At 41.2% G+C, this 15,261-nt stretch overlaps 1 protein-coding gene and 1 long non-coding RNA gene across 5 annotated transcripts in view; both read right to left on the bottom strand.

Moving 5' to 3' along the window:
- The window catches only part of PHF20L1 (PHD finger protein 20 like 1), a 60,256-nt gene that overhangs the window by 21,253 nt on the left and 23,742 nt on the right, over nucleotides 1-15,261 (bottom strand). For 3 of the 4 annotated variants that reach the window (XM_079984216.1, XM_079984213.1, XM_079984214.1), the window contains 4 exons: nucleotides 14,352-14,559; nucleotides 13,913-14,038; nucleotides 10,473-10,555; nucleotides 3,958-4,210 (listed from right to left, as the gene is read on the bottom strand). In XM_079984216.1, coding sequence (XP_079840342.1) covers nucleotides 3,958-4,210; nucleotides 10,473-10,555; nucleotides 13,913-14,038; nucleotides 14,352-14,559 — 670 coding nt within the window. Of the gene's footprint in view, nucleotides 1-3,957; nucleotides 4,211-5,590; nucleotides 10,556-13,912; nucleotides 14,039-14,351; nucleotides 14,560-15,261 lie in introns of those variants that run through there. The other variant, XM_079984215.1, reaches the window with a different exon arrangement.
- On the bottom strand, nucleotides 895-3,951 carry LOC307220582. Its single transcript, XR_013840949.1, has 3 exons — nucleotides 1,746-3,951; nucleotides 1,490-1,712; nucleotides 895-1,079 (listed from the first exon to the last, which is right to left on the bottom strand). It is a non-coding gene; the product is annotated as an uncharacterized lncRNA (long non-coding RNA).

Raw genomic sequence — 15,261 nt, 5'->3', positions numbered from 1 at the left:
TCTTTGGACTCCCTCACATCTCCCGCTCCCACTTACATCATCTTAAATTTTACCCAGCAAATTATCATCTTATTTATATTCCTAGGTCCCAATCTTTTAAACATAATCTAATTGTTCTCCAAATGGTTTATATTTTCCTCGATCTACTTATCGTCCTAATTCCATCTAATTTAGTGGTGGTCAATTATTTATGATCTAGCATCCTTCTTAACATTCAACCAAATTACAATGCTTTTTAAAATAAATCTTAAATTTCTTCCAGTCTTCCATCTTACTCTAATATTTCTAAGGAGGTCATAAGGCGCTTGCCTTAAGTGGTTCCCCAGCTATCACAGCATCGCTCTTTACAAATAGAAACATGGGGGATACCAGGAGACTAGAGGAATGGTTTTTAGCTTCAGTTAGTAGAAGCAGGCTTTTAATGAAAAGGCTTGCAATGGGGGGGGATCCCTTGTGATGGAACAAACCTGGCACGAAAGGTCATAGGCAGCACTAATATACCTAAGCTCCCTGATACATTTGATTTCTGACTCTCTCACTTCCTTCTTAACTGCTAGGAGAAAATTATAAACCAGGGATGCTGAACCTGTGGTTGTCTGTGTGTTGTTGGGGCTTCAAACCCCCATCAGCGCAAGCTGATGACCAGAGAAGATGGGAGCTGGAATCCAACAACAACTAGAGGACCATAGGTTCCCTGTTCCCACAATAGGATGTTATAAATAAATGCATACCATTTCCTAACATTCCTGAAGCAAGCAAAAAATGATAAACTTTCTGATACAAAACTCTTCCATTGTTTTTGCAACAATGCAATATCTGCTGAATGCCCTCTGTGGGATTGCAGGGCCTGGTAACTTTTCGGCAACTAATATTAACTTATTTGTTGCGCTAGCCTTTCGGATAGGTTTTGGAAAAGCACTCACAATGTGCCTATTGTTCTTTTACTTCGGTCTGAATGTACTAAATCGGTTAAATCCTGTTTCACTTGATTTTTATAGTCATTTATAATTTCAATAGCATGTAAGCTACCTTGGAATGAAGGTGTGTGCACACACGCATGTGTTTCAGCTTATAACATCCTTGAGAAATTATTATTATTATTTTTTTAAAATATTTATTAAGAATTTTTCATTTACAGTAAAAAAAAAAAAATGAACATAACTTTGCATATCACATATTTTCTTATCACTTCTGGACTTCCTCACATCTCCCGCTCCTACGTTCTAGTTTAATACACTTAAAACAACAATTTATTCCCTTATCTCCATCCTTACTGTCAAATTTCGAATATATTTCAAATTTTAGATACGTTTATTCCAATCCTTACAAAAGAAAATTTAATTTAGCCTAATAATTATCTAAAAAAAAAATAGGTTTTTCATCTTATATTTAAATTATCTTCATGATTTACTTCATCTATTTTGATGGTGCCAATTTGTCTAAAATCAAGCATCCTGCTTAACATTCATACAGTTTACAATATTTTTGCCTTGAGAAATTAAGTATGGTAGGTTTGATAATGCACTAAGCAATCGTTAGTTAAAACCAGGGGGTAAGTCAACATGCTTGCCAGGTGCTGTGGACTAGAACTTCCATTAAAACACAGGAGCCTGGCGAAGGGTGAATGACAACAAGATCTGGAGTGCATCGTATTAGCCATGCCATTGTAAGCCATTATCATATCACTGATTCAGTGAATCCCAATACTGGGCCTTTGGATTCAGTTTTAGAATTTTGCTCCTCACCCCCTTCCTCCAACGCTACCACTAATACAGCAAGCTGTGTTTGCTATGCATATTGAAATGATCTCATAATCATGCGTATGTGAGTGAACTATGCTGGATTTGATTTATACACAAGAGTTATACACAGGGAAGTTGCCAAGAGGCATGAAGGGTCCTTTATTTTCCTTTGGTCAAATTCCAGGATTTTTAATTTATTTTTGGGAGGGGCGGAGGTTTCCAATGGGTTCAAATTCAACCAAAGCAAAGCACTTTGCAATCTCACTGATTTCAGTGGAAGAAATTCAAGTCCATGGTTAACTCTTCTGCTGAAAGCAACGGGACTGCAATGGTTTGGAGGAAGAGAACTCAGCAAAGTTAATTTCCACATATCTACATTCAAGCGATCACTTTAAAAGCTCGCATCACGAAGTCTAATTTGAAAACCTACCTCCTTTCAACGGCTTTCAATATACAGGGGATTTTATGTTGTGCATTTTTAGCTTCTGTTGTTCTGCTCTTTTATTTATTAATTTGTGGAATGGATGCTTCTTTTATTTTATATATTGTAAACAACTTTAGATCCAATGGAAGCCACTTTATGGAAAATGTTTCTCAAAAAGCAGTGTATAAATTAAAATAAACACAGCTTAAGAAGCTTCATAATTGGAAAAAAATATATATAATCCCCAGGTTTAAAAAAATTGAGGAAAGGGGGGGAAGACCTGCAAAATGCTCAACTCTCTACAAAAGCTATAACTATGGTTTTCAAGTCTACCACAATAGCTGCAGATTGTTAAGAGGGATTTCCTTTACAGTGCTATCTTTGCATTGTTAAAAGGTACAAATCATCCTCAGTGAAGGTTACTTACCGACATCATGTGCAATCGCAACAAGTGTGGACGGCAACATTTAATGAGGGAAGATTTAGAGTGTCATTGACTGATGAAGCGTTTCAGTGCAAAAGGGGGCAGGGGGAGAGAATTACATTTGCACAAGCTGTTTCCCCCTTCTCAATTAATTAGCAGCACAATCCAACCAGACGTTAGGTGTGTGCAAGTCCCTTTCAAATCAGCGAGATTTGTTAAGTAGCTATGGCTGGATCATAACATTCAGCGGAAGATAATTTTAACTCGGAGATGGAAGAAAGCAGCCCTAGGAAGTTTTTTGTGTGTCATTCTTCATTTCCCGGAGAGATGCAAAAGATCTAGAGCAGCACTTGACAGAATCCCCCATTCTCTACTTTACCGCTGACAAGGGATTAAACCCTCTGGCAGGGAAATGTTAAATGGTACGGTCTGAAAGGGGGGGGGCAGAAGAAAGCAAGTATTATCCTCATCCATTTCCCTACCAAAGGGATTTGGACATTTCTACAACTGCAAACATTTCGCTGATCAGTTTTCTTGCAGTTTTGTACATTCCTGTTCCTCCATCCAAACCAGCCTCCTTTGGACCCTCATCCCAGGGACTGAAACCTATTTTTTTGTTTGTCTTCTATAGCACTAAAAGTAAGAGGAATTGTCACACAGAGAGCAAGAGCCAGTAGGTCCAGCAGGCAAATCATGCCAGTAGATTTTCTCCAGGATGAGGGTGGTGGTGGGGGAACAACAACAAAAAACAAAAAACAAAAACACCAACACCACACAAGAATGGCTCATCTTCTTTTTGAAGAATCAGGGCCTCCAAAGCAGATCAGCTGTAGCCTTTGCTGCTCCGTGTAACATGACGAGTTGGGCTCTTGCCATGAATTTCAGCCATCGTACAAGTGCCATACTGTGTGTGTTTGATATTTCCGTCTTGGGAACAAATGGGTTTACAAAACAAAAAAAAAAAAAAAAAAAAAAACCACACACAACCCCCCCCCCACACACACACAACCCAAAACTTCCAGGCAACCATATAGGAAAACTTTTGGAAGCGACAAAAAGAGTTGGTTTGGGTTTTGTTTCCTTCCTCCTTTCAGATGACCGATGTGCAAGGAGTTTCCAGTACTGGCTACTAAGGACTTGGGGGTGGGGGATAACTTCAGTGGTGAACTTAATTGCATGTACTATCCCATGTCACACTTGCATTCCACTCTCCCAGCCCCCCCCCCCAAACCAGTCTGTTAAAAACAAGTCACATTCAAAAGAAAAGGAAAAAAAAGGAAAGAAAAAGAACCACCCCAATGATGATTATTTCCCAATATGACTGTAATAGAAGTAATTATGGTATGTTTTAAAATGTCTGTGCTCACTAGTTTTATTTATCACAGAAGAAGGAAGCTGGGAGACCAGGGTCAAATCCTCCACTTGTATTAACTCTGGGGAAATTGGTGATTTAAGGGACTTTATACACCCTGCAGAATCTCCAGATTCTTGTTTGCATTTCTTGCTGCGAGCCTTTCCTGAAGACAAAGTTGAGGGCAACAGTGCAGATTTCTGAATGTTGGCAGAACTGCTAATATCAGCTTCATTTTTTTTCTGACTTTGAGGCTTAGGTGATATCTCCTGAATAAATAATAAGAAATTGATACTTTTATTGCAGTTTCTTCATTGCAGCTCTTGTATTCTATTTCGACTTATTTTTTTTTAAAAGCAACTTCAGTACTTAACAACAGCACATTTTCAGAACATTCCCCCCCACACACAAATAAATAATAATAATAATAATAATAAACAAAGTTAAGAAATAAGCAAGCTGAAACTTCAAAAAGGGGACTCAGCCAAAGACCACCATCCCAATCCAGTGAGCTGCTCCAAGGTGCAGGAGCCAGGATATGCCCTTTTAATTTCCTTCTCTCGATTCCCCCCTCGTTTCAACAGAGAAAGACTGATCCCCACATGCAGTCCAATGAATGTGTGGATGGGCTCATTCTCTATAGAAAGGGGAGGTGGAATCCTGCAGCCTATACTACACATGGATCTCTGGACCAGGATGTGAGGCCTTAAACATGTCTTCAGTTCTCATAAACTGAACGCGTAGTGGCTCTTCAATCATACTGATACATTCAACAAAACCAATTTTTTTGCCACGTTTCTGCAGACACCATCACCATAGCAACTTTACCGCTAATTCTTCAAAGCACTACCCGCCCCCCTCAGAAAGCAAATATTCTGCTTTAATTGTTGTCAGCCCCAACAGCTTACAATTAGGTGTGTGGTTGCGGTGTCCCTGATTCTCTGCAAATTCAGTTCAATTTTAAAACAAGACATGAAAGAGTCTGGCAGTGTCCCTTTGTTATTATTATTATTATATTTAAAAAAAAACAACAACAATTAAGGATTTCCACCCCCGAAGTAATCTGAATGTCACCACATGTATTAGCATTAGGATATCACCCATTTTCTCCAACAACAACAAAAACATAACAAAAGCGTTGCAGGCTAATTGATTTGGAAAAAATCAAAGCATACTGCATTTTTGAACATGTGATTGTCTGCATTGTATTTTTGTCCAATAAACGTAAAGGATAATTGTGTCAAGACAGACCTATCTATGTTTAACAAATACTAGCATTTTAGGTTTGTAGCTACTTTCCCACATGGAGTTAAAAATGATTTTCCATCTGGTAGGCAAGATCGCTGTGCAAGTAAAACCTTTCATCAAACCATAGAAGAAATTCAGACTATGTGTCACCGCTTTTGGTAAAAGCAAACAAACACAGCTGAACACCACGCAAGAAGAGCCGCCACACTCCTAATATGCAAGAGCGTTCTCCAATTTTCAAACCTTTGTATACGCAAGTAATGTAATTTTGGTATTGACTGCTTTCTCTTCCGGTGGTTCTGGACATTCAGAGTAAGAGAAGAGGAGTGGACAACTTCTAAACTGAGCCATTTTTGCTATAGTCTTCTCAAATCACGCACCCGACCTATCCGTGCCACCAGATAAATGTGCAAACCAGCCACCCAAGTGGGTACAGGCATTTGTCAAAAGTACAGTAAGATTAATGTTGCATTTGGCATTACGGATGAAAGACAGGATAAGGTGGGTCTGCAAACGAGTATAAAGTCCTTAAGTTGTCCACCACTCGTGCTCTAGACACTAAAAAGCCACACTGGAAGTACCACATAAGGGCCTGGTGGTGTGAAATGTCCCGTCCAGCTACCAATGAACCAGCAATTCATGCACATTGAGAGTATAATTTATTCATGTCCAACAAGGATTTGAAGGATTGCAGAACATATCTAGGCTGATTGAGAAACTTATTTACCAAAAATTAATTAGAGCCGTAACTTGTAAATAAATGATTTTATTGTTTATCTTCACATGTGTGAAAGACATCACTACAGCAACCATTACTTTCAAAGTTACAAAATTATTTAAAACAAGGTTTTAAAACTTGTTCTAATAAGGTGCTTAACCTCTTAACAAGGACAAAATTAAACATTAGAAAAAAACCTTAAACGAATGTTACTAGTTCATCTAAGCAGTTGTTGCTCAAAAAGGAAAGAAAACATGGCCCAACCCTAATACAGTTAAATAGACTACTGTACCTGCTTCATGTAACCTGAGGGTTTAGGGTTAAAACAGTTGTAAACCAGAAAAAGGGGGGGGGATCAGCAGCCTAATAAGACTGCTGGCCTGAAATTCTCCTCTGTATTACACTTGGGGGGGGGGACTGAGCCATAATTTAACCATAAATGTTATCGCTGTAGATAGCTTAGCCATTGCAAAGTCATTCTGGCCCGAGACGGATTAATGCTGGCTCCCCTCAAAATACAAATTGGGAACCAGACTCATGAAAGAATGCTCTCCCTCCTCCATTCCTTTCCCTAAATTAACCATAGTTTAGAGTCATATATGCACTGATGCAGACCATAACTAACATGTACTGGGGTTTCCTATAACCATGGTTTGAAAACCCACTTAAAACCATGGTCACGTGGGTTCTAAAGGAACTGTGGTTTGCATTGATTTAGATGTAACTTTAAACCATGGCTAATACTAGGTGGGAAGGATCACTCTTAGGTGTTCATATGTCTGGCTTCCAATCTGCATGCCTTTTTTTTATTATTTTTTGCTGGGAGCCAGTGTTACATCTGCCCAAGACCTCTAAGGTTTCACTCCTCAGTCGTCGTTTGTTTCAACAGCGCTAGTGGCTAACTTTAAAAAGGTGTGCAAATTCAGAATTTTCCCTACCAAAAAAGAGAGGGAGAAGCAAAAAGCTCAAGTTTGGTTTCCCGTGAAAACATTTGCTAATAACTAAACAAGTTATAAAAGAGAGTCCACATAACCAAAGTGTTTGCAAAGACACATTTCATAGGCTGTTAATTTGAAATGCTGACAACAACCTGTAGATACGCAATTGTAAACTTCCGACAGAAACAAAAACCAGCCATGTTTAGTTTAAAATACACAAGTATTTTGTTGCTACAGAACAAAGTCTGCAAAACTGAGATAGTTTCAATAGTGGCTCTGCTTGGTACGTTAAGGTTAGTGCTGCACTGTTTGTGGAAGAGTCATCAGGTTGTCAATCATTCCATAACTTATTTTAATTTGGGGGGGGGCACATGTCTACACTGTAGAAGGAAACTGGCTGCAATGCCCCAAACTATTTCCTAGGGGGCAGATTCATTGGGATGCCACAAAAAAGATTGCTTTTCCATTATGTGTTGCCAGGCACATTTGGTGAGAAATAGTCTGTCTAACTCCCTGTTTCTTGCATACTGTGGTCTTGGAATATGTGGGTTTCTCTGCAGAATCAAATCCAGGTTTTGTAAGGGCGTGGAGCATTTGGTGTGGGTGTGGTTAAGAAGTGAGCAAGAGAAGAGGGCTTAAGGGGCTGGGTTTTCACATTTTGAGTGCCTTCCAGCACCTCTGCTTTTATGATGCCTACAACTACTTGATCAGCCAATTTGGGGGCTGCAGCCTTGATCCTTAAATACGCGAGAAGAAAAAGGTAAGGGTGGAACTACATGTTACAAAAAACACAACGCTGCCACTGGAAAAATACTAATTCCTATGCTGAGTCTCGCCCCACACCCGCCAACACAAACACACATACCTTCCATAATGTCTATTTCACTTACTGCATGTCCTGATGTCACTTGCAATGTGCTTTTCCCCCTGCTCTTGCAGGGAAAGCACACGACATCAGGACAAGGGCTACAATGGCAAAGCCTTCAAATGGTGGGTCATGAGTCATGCTCTAAGTGCCACCACCATATTACTTTTTGCCTGTACAACTTTGGTTTTTTTAAACAAAAAACCAAAGTGGAAAAGGGGGTGGGGTGGACAGTAGGAAAAGCAGAGGGATAGGGAGACAGGAAGTGAAAAAAGAAAAAGAGCGAGAACATTAAAATAAATTAGAACTGTGTCCATCTTGCAGACTGGAGCTAAACAAGAGCTCTGGGTGCAAAGTTTGAAGGCCACTAGGCTAGATGTTATGGAGGTGACTCAATAGAAGCCTGCCATTTTTAGTGGCAGCCGTGTGTTCTTTGAAACATGCAGTACTGCCTTAAGAAGCTGCAACGCATAGCAACACATTCTCAGCTCTTAAGCAAAAGAAAAAATACATTATGGCAATGCATTGACACCGCAGTGACTCAAAAAGGGCTGTTAAGACCTAGTCACAACTCACAATTGAACCCTAGTTTAGGGATCGGGAGAAGTTGTGGGATCTCTTTCTCTCTCACACACACAAACATTTCCCCTCAAACACACAAGTGAGTTAAGGAGAGTATCAGATCCATTTTCATCTGGCTTGGGAGTCACACAGCTCCAAAGCCAGTTACAGAAGGGCAGGGGGAAATTGACTCCCAGTTCCACGGCCCAATTCCTAAATCCAGGCTCAATGGTGAAATCTGCACTGGGAGTAAGTGAAAGCTGCACATACCATAATTAATGAGCTACCAAAACCAGCACAGGTTTAATGAGGGGAAAGAGTGGGGAGGAAATGTAGTTGCTTGTATAGGTTACTTCATTTGACCCAATTATTTAACGCAATATGGAGGTATGTTTCAGAAAAGGGTTGGGGTTTGTTGGGGGGGGGGGTGGTAGACGAAAAGCACTCTTCTTAAAAGGGGGGTCTTTTTAAAAAAGAAAAAAGAAATGAACTACCCACTAGACAACAAAAATCCACATTAAAAACTATATTAAGGCTCTGATCTGAATAAATTAAAAAGATGTATAGATTTAGGGCTCTCTTTAGCTACCTTTCGGGCAGAATTAACTAACACAGAAACACTTCCTTGATTCATTCTTGCCTGAAATGTGCTGAACATGGTAGTTTATAGGAAGGTGAACAGGAGTCCAGGAAACAACCCACATGCACCTGTGACATCACCCTGTGGGTGTCTCCACCCATCCACAAGGGAAGCTGCCAGCAACTGGGTGGGTGGGGTTGCAGCCTATGTGGCCAAAGTGAGCAGAACACCAATTCTTGTCCGCCTTCACTTCCTGTTTGATGCACAGGCTTCAAAACAGAACAGGAAGTCAAAGGCACCATCATGCAATGGGTCTGTAAGTGACTCCAGTATGGCTTTTAGTTTACGGGTTCTGGCCAAGCAAAGGCGCACGTGTATAAACCCTGGGAGGAATCAGAGCTCTACTTGCGGGGGGTGCGGTGCTGCAGGTAAAGTGAATTTAGAGGATTGCCCTCTTCTTCAAGAATGAGCGGGCAGGCTAGGTGAGCTATGTTGGCTCTGTTGACTGGGAAGCACCCAGTTTAAAGAGTTGCAAGCTGGAAAGAGCTTGGTTTTAAGCTGGAGACTCAAATTCTCCCTGACAATACGCCTACTCGTGAGTTAGGAGGCTGGGTTGCAACCACATATGGCATGGGAAGCTACCTGCTTATGGATAGTCATTCTTCTTCTGTTTCTGCATCCAAATTGCAGACTATGAGAATGTTCTGAAGAAATGGAATTAATAAGCATGTAGGGGCTTTGAAGAATAGTTTGTTCTTCTCTGTGTGCACATGCCTATAAACTAACATATCTAGCACATTTTCAGATACAGGCTCATTCCTGGAAGTCATTCCTATGTGTCAACTAATAGCATAAAAGCAGCACCTACGACTGTGGTTACTTATCAAGACTTGTTAATAGTAGGCACAGCCATGCACAAAATGCGCGACCGGAGAAAAGTCAACTGAGTGGAACAGGCTGGAGACAATGTGGCCATCCTCCACTTTAGATGTGGACTCAAACCAGACCCCTAAGATATTTTTAATGTCTTCTTTTTTCCTCGTATTTATTAAAAAATATACATCCTAGCAAAAAAAGGTATGGCTCATTGAACAGTTTCATAAAACACATACAAGTTTACAACACCAATTCTTACAATAGAAAGGAAACTTCTTACAAAAGAAGTTCTGGCAGATGTAAAAAAAAAGAAACCCCAAAAAACCCTGTGTCGAAAAGCACAAACTGAATTTGTGTCAAGGGTCTTCTAAGCCACTTGTAGGCACAATTCCAGCTATATTGAAACGGTACCAGGGGACAGACATCTCTGAGCTTTTGATTCTCGGGATGTTCGCTTATGAAAATAAAGGTAGCCACCATCTGGGACATCAAGCTGTCTGATCCAAAGGTCCATACCACAGAAGTCAAGCCCAGACTTAAATTTGAACCTGCTTCCATGCTATGCATCCTTAGGATTGCAGACTTGCTTTCATTAACTCCATTTATGCAGAAGTGTAAACATAATTCTTTAGTCCCCTATTTACTTTCTGTCTGGCAGAGTAACGTTAACATCATGGACCTGATATTTCCCATGGTACATTCCAGTAGGACCCTTGCAAAAGAATCAAACTCTACAATTTCATACCTGCTCCAAGACTGGAGCTGCTTGTTTGTTGCCTTCCTTTTTTTCAGCACCATCAGCGCTGACGGCTTTCGATGCCAACAACCCTGCAAAAGAAAAAGGAACACAGAGATAGGATTGTTTTGAATTCACTTCCGTCTACTTGACGACAAGTATAATCTTACGGGTGGATCTGAGCTTTATGGAAACACAAGGTTGAAACAGCAAAGTCTGATGATTTATTACTGACTGGTAGTTTTACACTGTCCTGACATTGGCTTTGACAGAACCCTTGGTGCCCAAAGTCTTCTATATATATTCAGGTAAATGCATGTAGGCTTCAAAGTGAGGAGGGAGCATTCACTCAAGCCCTGCCATCAACATCCCTGCACCTGCCAACTCCACTTCCAAGCTTCAGAAGTTGAGAGCCAAGATATGAAAGGAGATGCCAACTACATTCAGCTAAATAAGCTTAGAAGTGGCCTGTGATTAGGAGCCTTGTTTTCCAGGACCCCTGCTGGACGTGAGAACATCTAGGAACATGGGTAGGCAAACTAAGGCTCGAGGGCCAGGTCAGGCCCAACTGCCTTCTGGATCCAGCCCACGGATGGTCTAGGAATCGCTGCATGGATCGCCAGGGCGCATACTTTCCCTCTCCCTCACGTGGCGGTGGCGCCTCCTCCTACCCTCCTCCTGGCTTCTCCCTGACCTGCCTAGAGGAGGAAGGGGGCTGGGCTTTGTTGCTGCCAGCAGCAGCCACTTTCGCCCGCCGCTAACCGTCCCTCCATCACCGCCGCCAGACCCTGCCGCTCACAAGACACAGGGGCTTGTGGTGCTCTTGCATCATTTTTTTCCCCAAAATATAGTCCGGCCCCCCACAAGGTCTGAGGGACAGAGGACCCGCCCCCTGCTGAAAAAGTTTGCTAAACCCTGTCTAAGAGGGTAAGAAGAGCCTGCTGAATCAGGCCAGTGGCACATCTAGTCCCAGACCCTGTTTTCATAGAATTATTTATTTATTTATTTATTTATTTATTTATTTATTTATTTATACCCCGCCCATCCGGTTGGGCTTCCCCAGCCACTCTGGGCGGCTTTCAACAAAATATTAGAATACAGTAATGCATCAAACATTAAAAGCTTCCCTACACAGGGCTGCCTGTACATCTTCAGTGCAACCCGTGTGCTGGGGTCAGGGCTTCCACACATGCCCTCGACCCAGTTCAAGCCTGCATGCATTCTGACAAACATGCGAATAAGAGTGCAAGGATCTTACTAAAATCAGACTTAGTATGTTCTCCAGCAGCAGGACCTGGGTTTGACTAAAGCTGCAGGAACCCTCCCAGGCTGGTTTCTTTCTTTTTTTAAAAAAATGGCACCCCACAGAGGAAAGTCTTCTCTTCCTTATACACCTACTGCTACTGCACTGCAGCTGCAGTATGAGCAAGCACACATGAATTCCTGAAGGGCGCCCGCCAAAGCAAATTTGTATTTGCAAGTTAGATATCACTGGGCCCTTCTCATATCACTTGTTTTATAGCCCTTTGTACAGTGATGTAACAGGTAAGCAGCATCTAATTATAACTGTTGCAACAGTCAATCACAGGTAAAACTGTTGTTTTTATTCAGTGAGATAGAGGCACAGTGGAACCTTGGGTTTTCAAACTTAATCTACTCCGGAAGACCATTCGGCTTCCAAAACGTTTGAAAACCAAGGATCAATGGGCTGGCTGCAAAGTCAATAGCAAAAAAAGAGAGAAAAAAGTCTCGGGAAGCCATTCAACTTCCGAAAATCGTTCAAAAATAGAAGCGTTCACTTCTGGGTTGTCAGCATTCAGGTTTTGAATTGTTCGGCTTCCGAAGCATTCCCCAACCGAGGTTCCACTGTAACTGAGATGAATAATGACGTATTTCTTTGTTGCTCATAAAATCTGTTAATCAGTAGTCAATCAGCGTTTCAGTTGAATTATAAGGTTTGTAATAATAACAATTATTATTTATTATTTGTACCCTGCCCATCTGACTGGGTTGTCCCAGGCACTCTGGGTGGCTTCCAGCATATATAAAAACATAGTGGGAGTGTAGCTTTAATGCAGACTTGCAGTTTGATGCTGTCATACTTATGCATGATACAAGTAAACCTTGACCTTGATTAAAAGTGTAAGGTTAATAAAAGCAGAGAGAACAGAGCACATTTATATGCTGCCTTCCAAAATATATTTGGATGACCCTGAAGTCAGTTTCTTATTATAAAGCAACAGGGTTTATGTGGTTTCCAACTTGAATTAGAAGACCCAGCAGGCAAGATAACATTTTGGCCTCTTTTTGATGGAGAAAAGCAAGCCAGAAGCCCAAAGCAATTAAACATGCTTTTCAGCTGAGCCTGCTTGTAAGTTTCCCTAGGTTTCTTCTAATCAACAGAAATTTCCAGTCGTGAGGAACAGCACTAATTGTTTATTTGAAATAATTTCTACCTTGTTCTTTCTCCTTAAGGAGAACTGAGCGGTGTATATTGAAAACAGTAACCAAACATGAACAAGCAGTGAAGTGGTAAGTAACCTGATCCCAAGCCATTTGAGGATTTATAGGTCAAAATCAGAATTTCGGATTGCGCTCACAAATGAATAGGCAGTCAGTGAAGTAGGGGTAACATGAACCCTCCTATATCCCAGCCCCATAGAAAGCCTGGCTGCAACATTCTGAACCAACTCAAGTTTCTAAATGGTTTTAAAACACAGGAGCCCCACAGAGCATGTTACAATAATCCAGGTGAGAGGCAACTTTAAGGCATGGATCATCATAGGGTCAAGAAAGGGATGTAGGTGGCAAAAACAAAACCCTATTCTTAATTATGCAAAGGTCTCCTGGAAAGTCAGGTCTAAGGCTGGGTCGAAGAGAGTCAGAGTATTTGGAGGGAGAGCAACCCCATCACACTGTCATTTCTTAAAATGTGGTCCCCAGATATTTAACAGAGAGTAAGGATTAGACGAAGGAAACAGGGGCATGTCAGAAGTGACTAGGCACTCCCAAGTAATGGAATCCCCTCCATGGTTCAACATATTTCTAACTATAGTACAGGATGTAGAGGGCAAACATCACTTTCATATCCTGGCTGCTACTGAGGACAGAAAGCTGGACTTGATACACTTTTCGTCTGATCCAGCAAGTCGGTTCCTATCCATCTAAAGAACAGCTAATCAACATGGCAATGTGACCAATGCCACAGTCATACAAATGACCCCACTCTCTCCTAATACACACTTAAAGAGCACCTTATGTGAATGATCCAAAAGCACCAAACCAATGAACAATTCACTTTTCAAAGATTTAGAAAGCTCCCCGACAATGCAAAATAAGCACAGCACGTGAGCATGCACACAATGCAGCAACTTAGAGTAGTAGTATGGATATTTGTAGCAAACAAAGGCAAAAGCAGCCACAATGCCAAGTCTTAAAGGAGAGCTTACCAGTGATCTTGTTAAGCCGAGCCCTCTTTGCCTGAAATGAGTTGCCTAGGTTATTTTTCCTCTTGTGCGCCAATGCATTCTCTGCCTGTGCAAAGGCAATCTTTGGGACGTCCACTAGAGGGAATCCTGCGTTTATAAGAGATGAAACCAGAATAAGGTCATATCTCAAAAAACCTTGCCCAAACACAAATACTTAAGAAATATATTGTGCAGCGCAGTAAGACACCAGAAGATTTATTTACTGATTTCTGAAAGAATATTCAAAAGTGTGTGACAGCTTTATCTGATGTTTTTAAACATGGAAGTTCTTCTGCTTGCAGTTGCTGTTTCATAAATCTAAGTCACCCGGGGAGGTAATAGACAGGTTGCTAACACCCACCTACACAGTCTACTTTTTCTGCGGCAGGGTAGGGAAGGATGTATAAAAATTTAGTTGTACCAAGTGTCTCACTGGATGTAGGCTGCTCTTCCTTCTTCTGAACTTCCTGGACAATTGCTGAGGTTGACGTTTCTTCCTTCTTTGAAGGAACTTTAAACCACTTTCTCTCCTCTTTGTCTTTATTGCTGTTCGCGCTGGTCCGAGGTTTAACTCCCGCTTTGTTTTTGGCAGCGGCCACCGCCGCAGCTTTGACCAGAGCGATCCAGTCCTTTCGCCGCGAAGGAGAAAAGAGGGAAAGAACAAGGGGGTGAACTAGGCCAAAATGAAATCCAACTGTGGCTAAGAGGGTCTTGGGAGAAAGGGAACTTTTTTCATGTTAAATGCATTTTTATAGATTTGTGCATTCCACTGAGCTTTCCATTTTCATGCAAACTGAAAGGAAATAGATACCTGTCACATATTTAACATATAGCATGTACACATGCATGCAAAAAAAAGAAAGAAGCATTTTTTTTTGGGGGGGGAGGTTTGTGGCAGCCGAAAACACCAGTTTAGCTTAGCCGTTTTTCTCCCTGGCACTCAAAGGTGCTAATCGTATTTCTTAAGCATCTATAAATTTGGAACTATACAAACCAAGACGTAGAAAAGATGCTTTATACTAGGTCAGACCATGTGTCCAGCTAGCCTAGCTATGTCTATTTTGACTGGTAGGAGCTCTGCAGGGTCTCAAGGAACTTTCACATCACCAGTGTTCAGAATGAACCTAGAACCTTCTGTATCAGTGACGTGCATTTTCAAGAAACTGTAAACTGGGGGGGGGGATCCTATTTCAGGGTAATTTGTGTCGGATAATATTCAGTTTGCTTTGGAAATTTTTCTTACGTCCTAATTTGGCATGTTTTCTCAAATTTTGAAAACAAAGCTATAAGTTCTGAAACTGCCAAACTTGTGTAATATTGCATTTGCGAAT

This window comes from Podarcis cretensis (genome assembly GCF_951804945.1).
Source record: "Podarcis cretensis genome assembly, chromosome: 7".
NCBI classification, from domain to species: domain Eukaryota; kingdom Metazoa; phylum Chordata; class Lepidosauria; order Squamata; family Lacertidae; genus Podarcis; species Podarcis cretensis.
The sequence above is the reverse complement of the archived record's forward strand: the minus strand, read 5'-3'. Positions and strand labels throughout refer to the sequence as shown.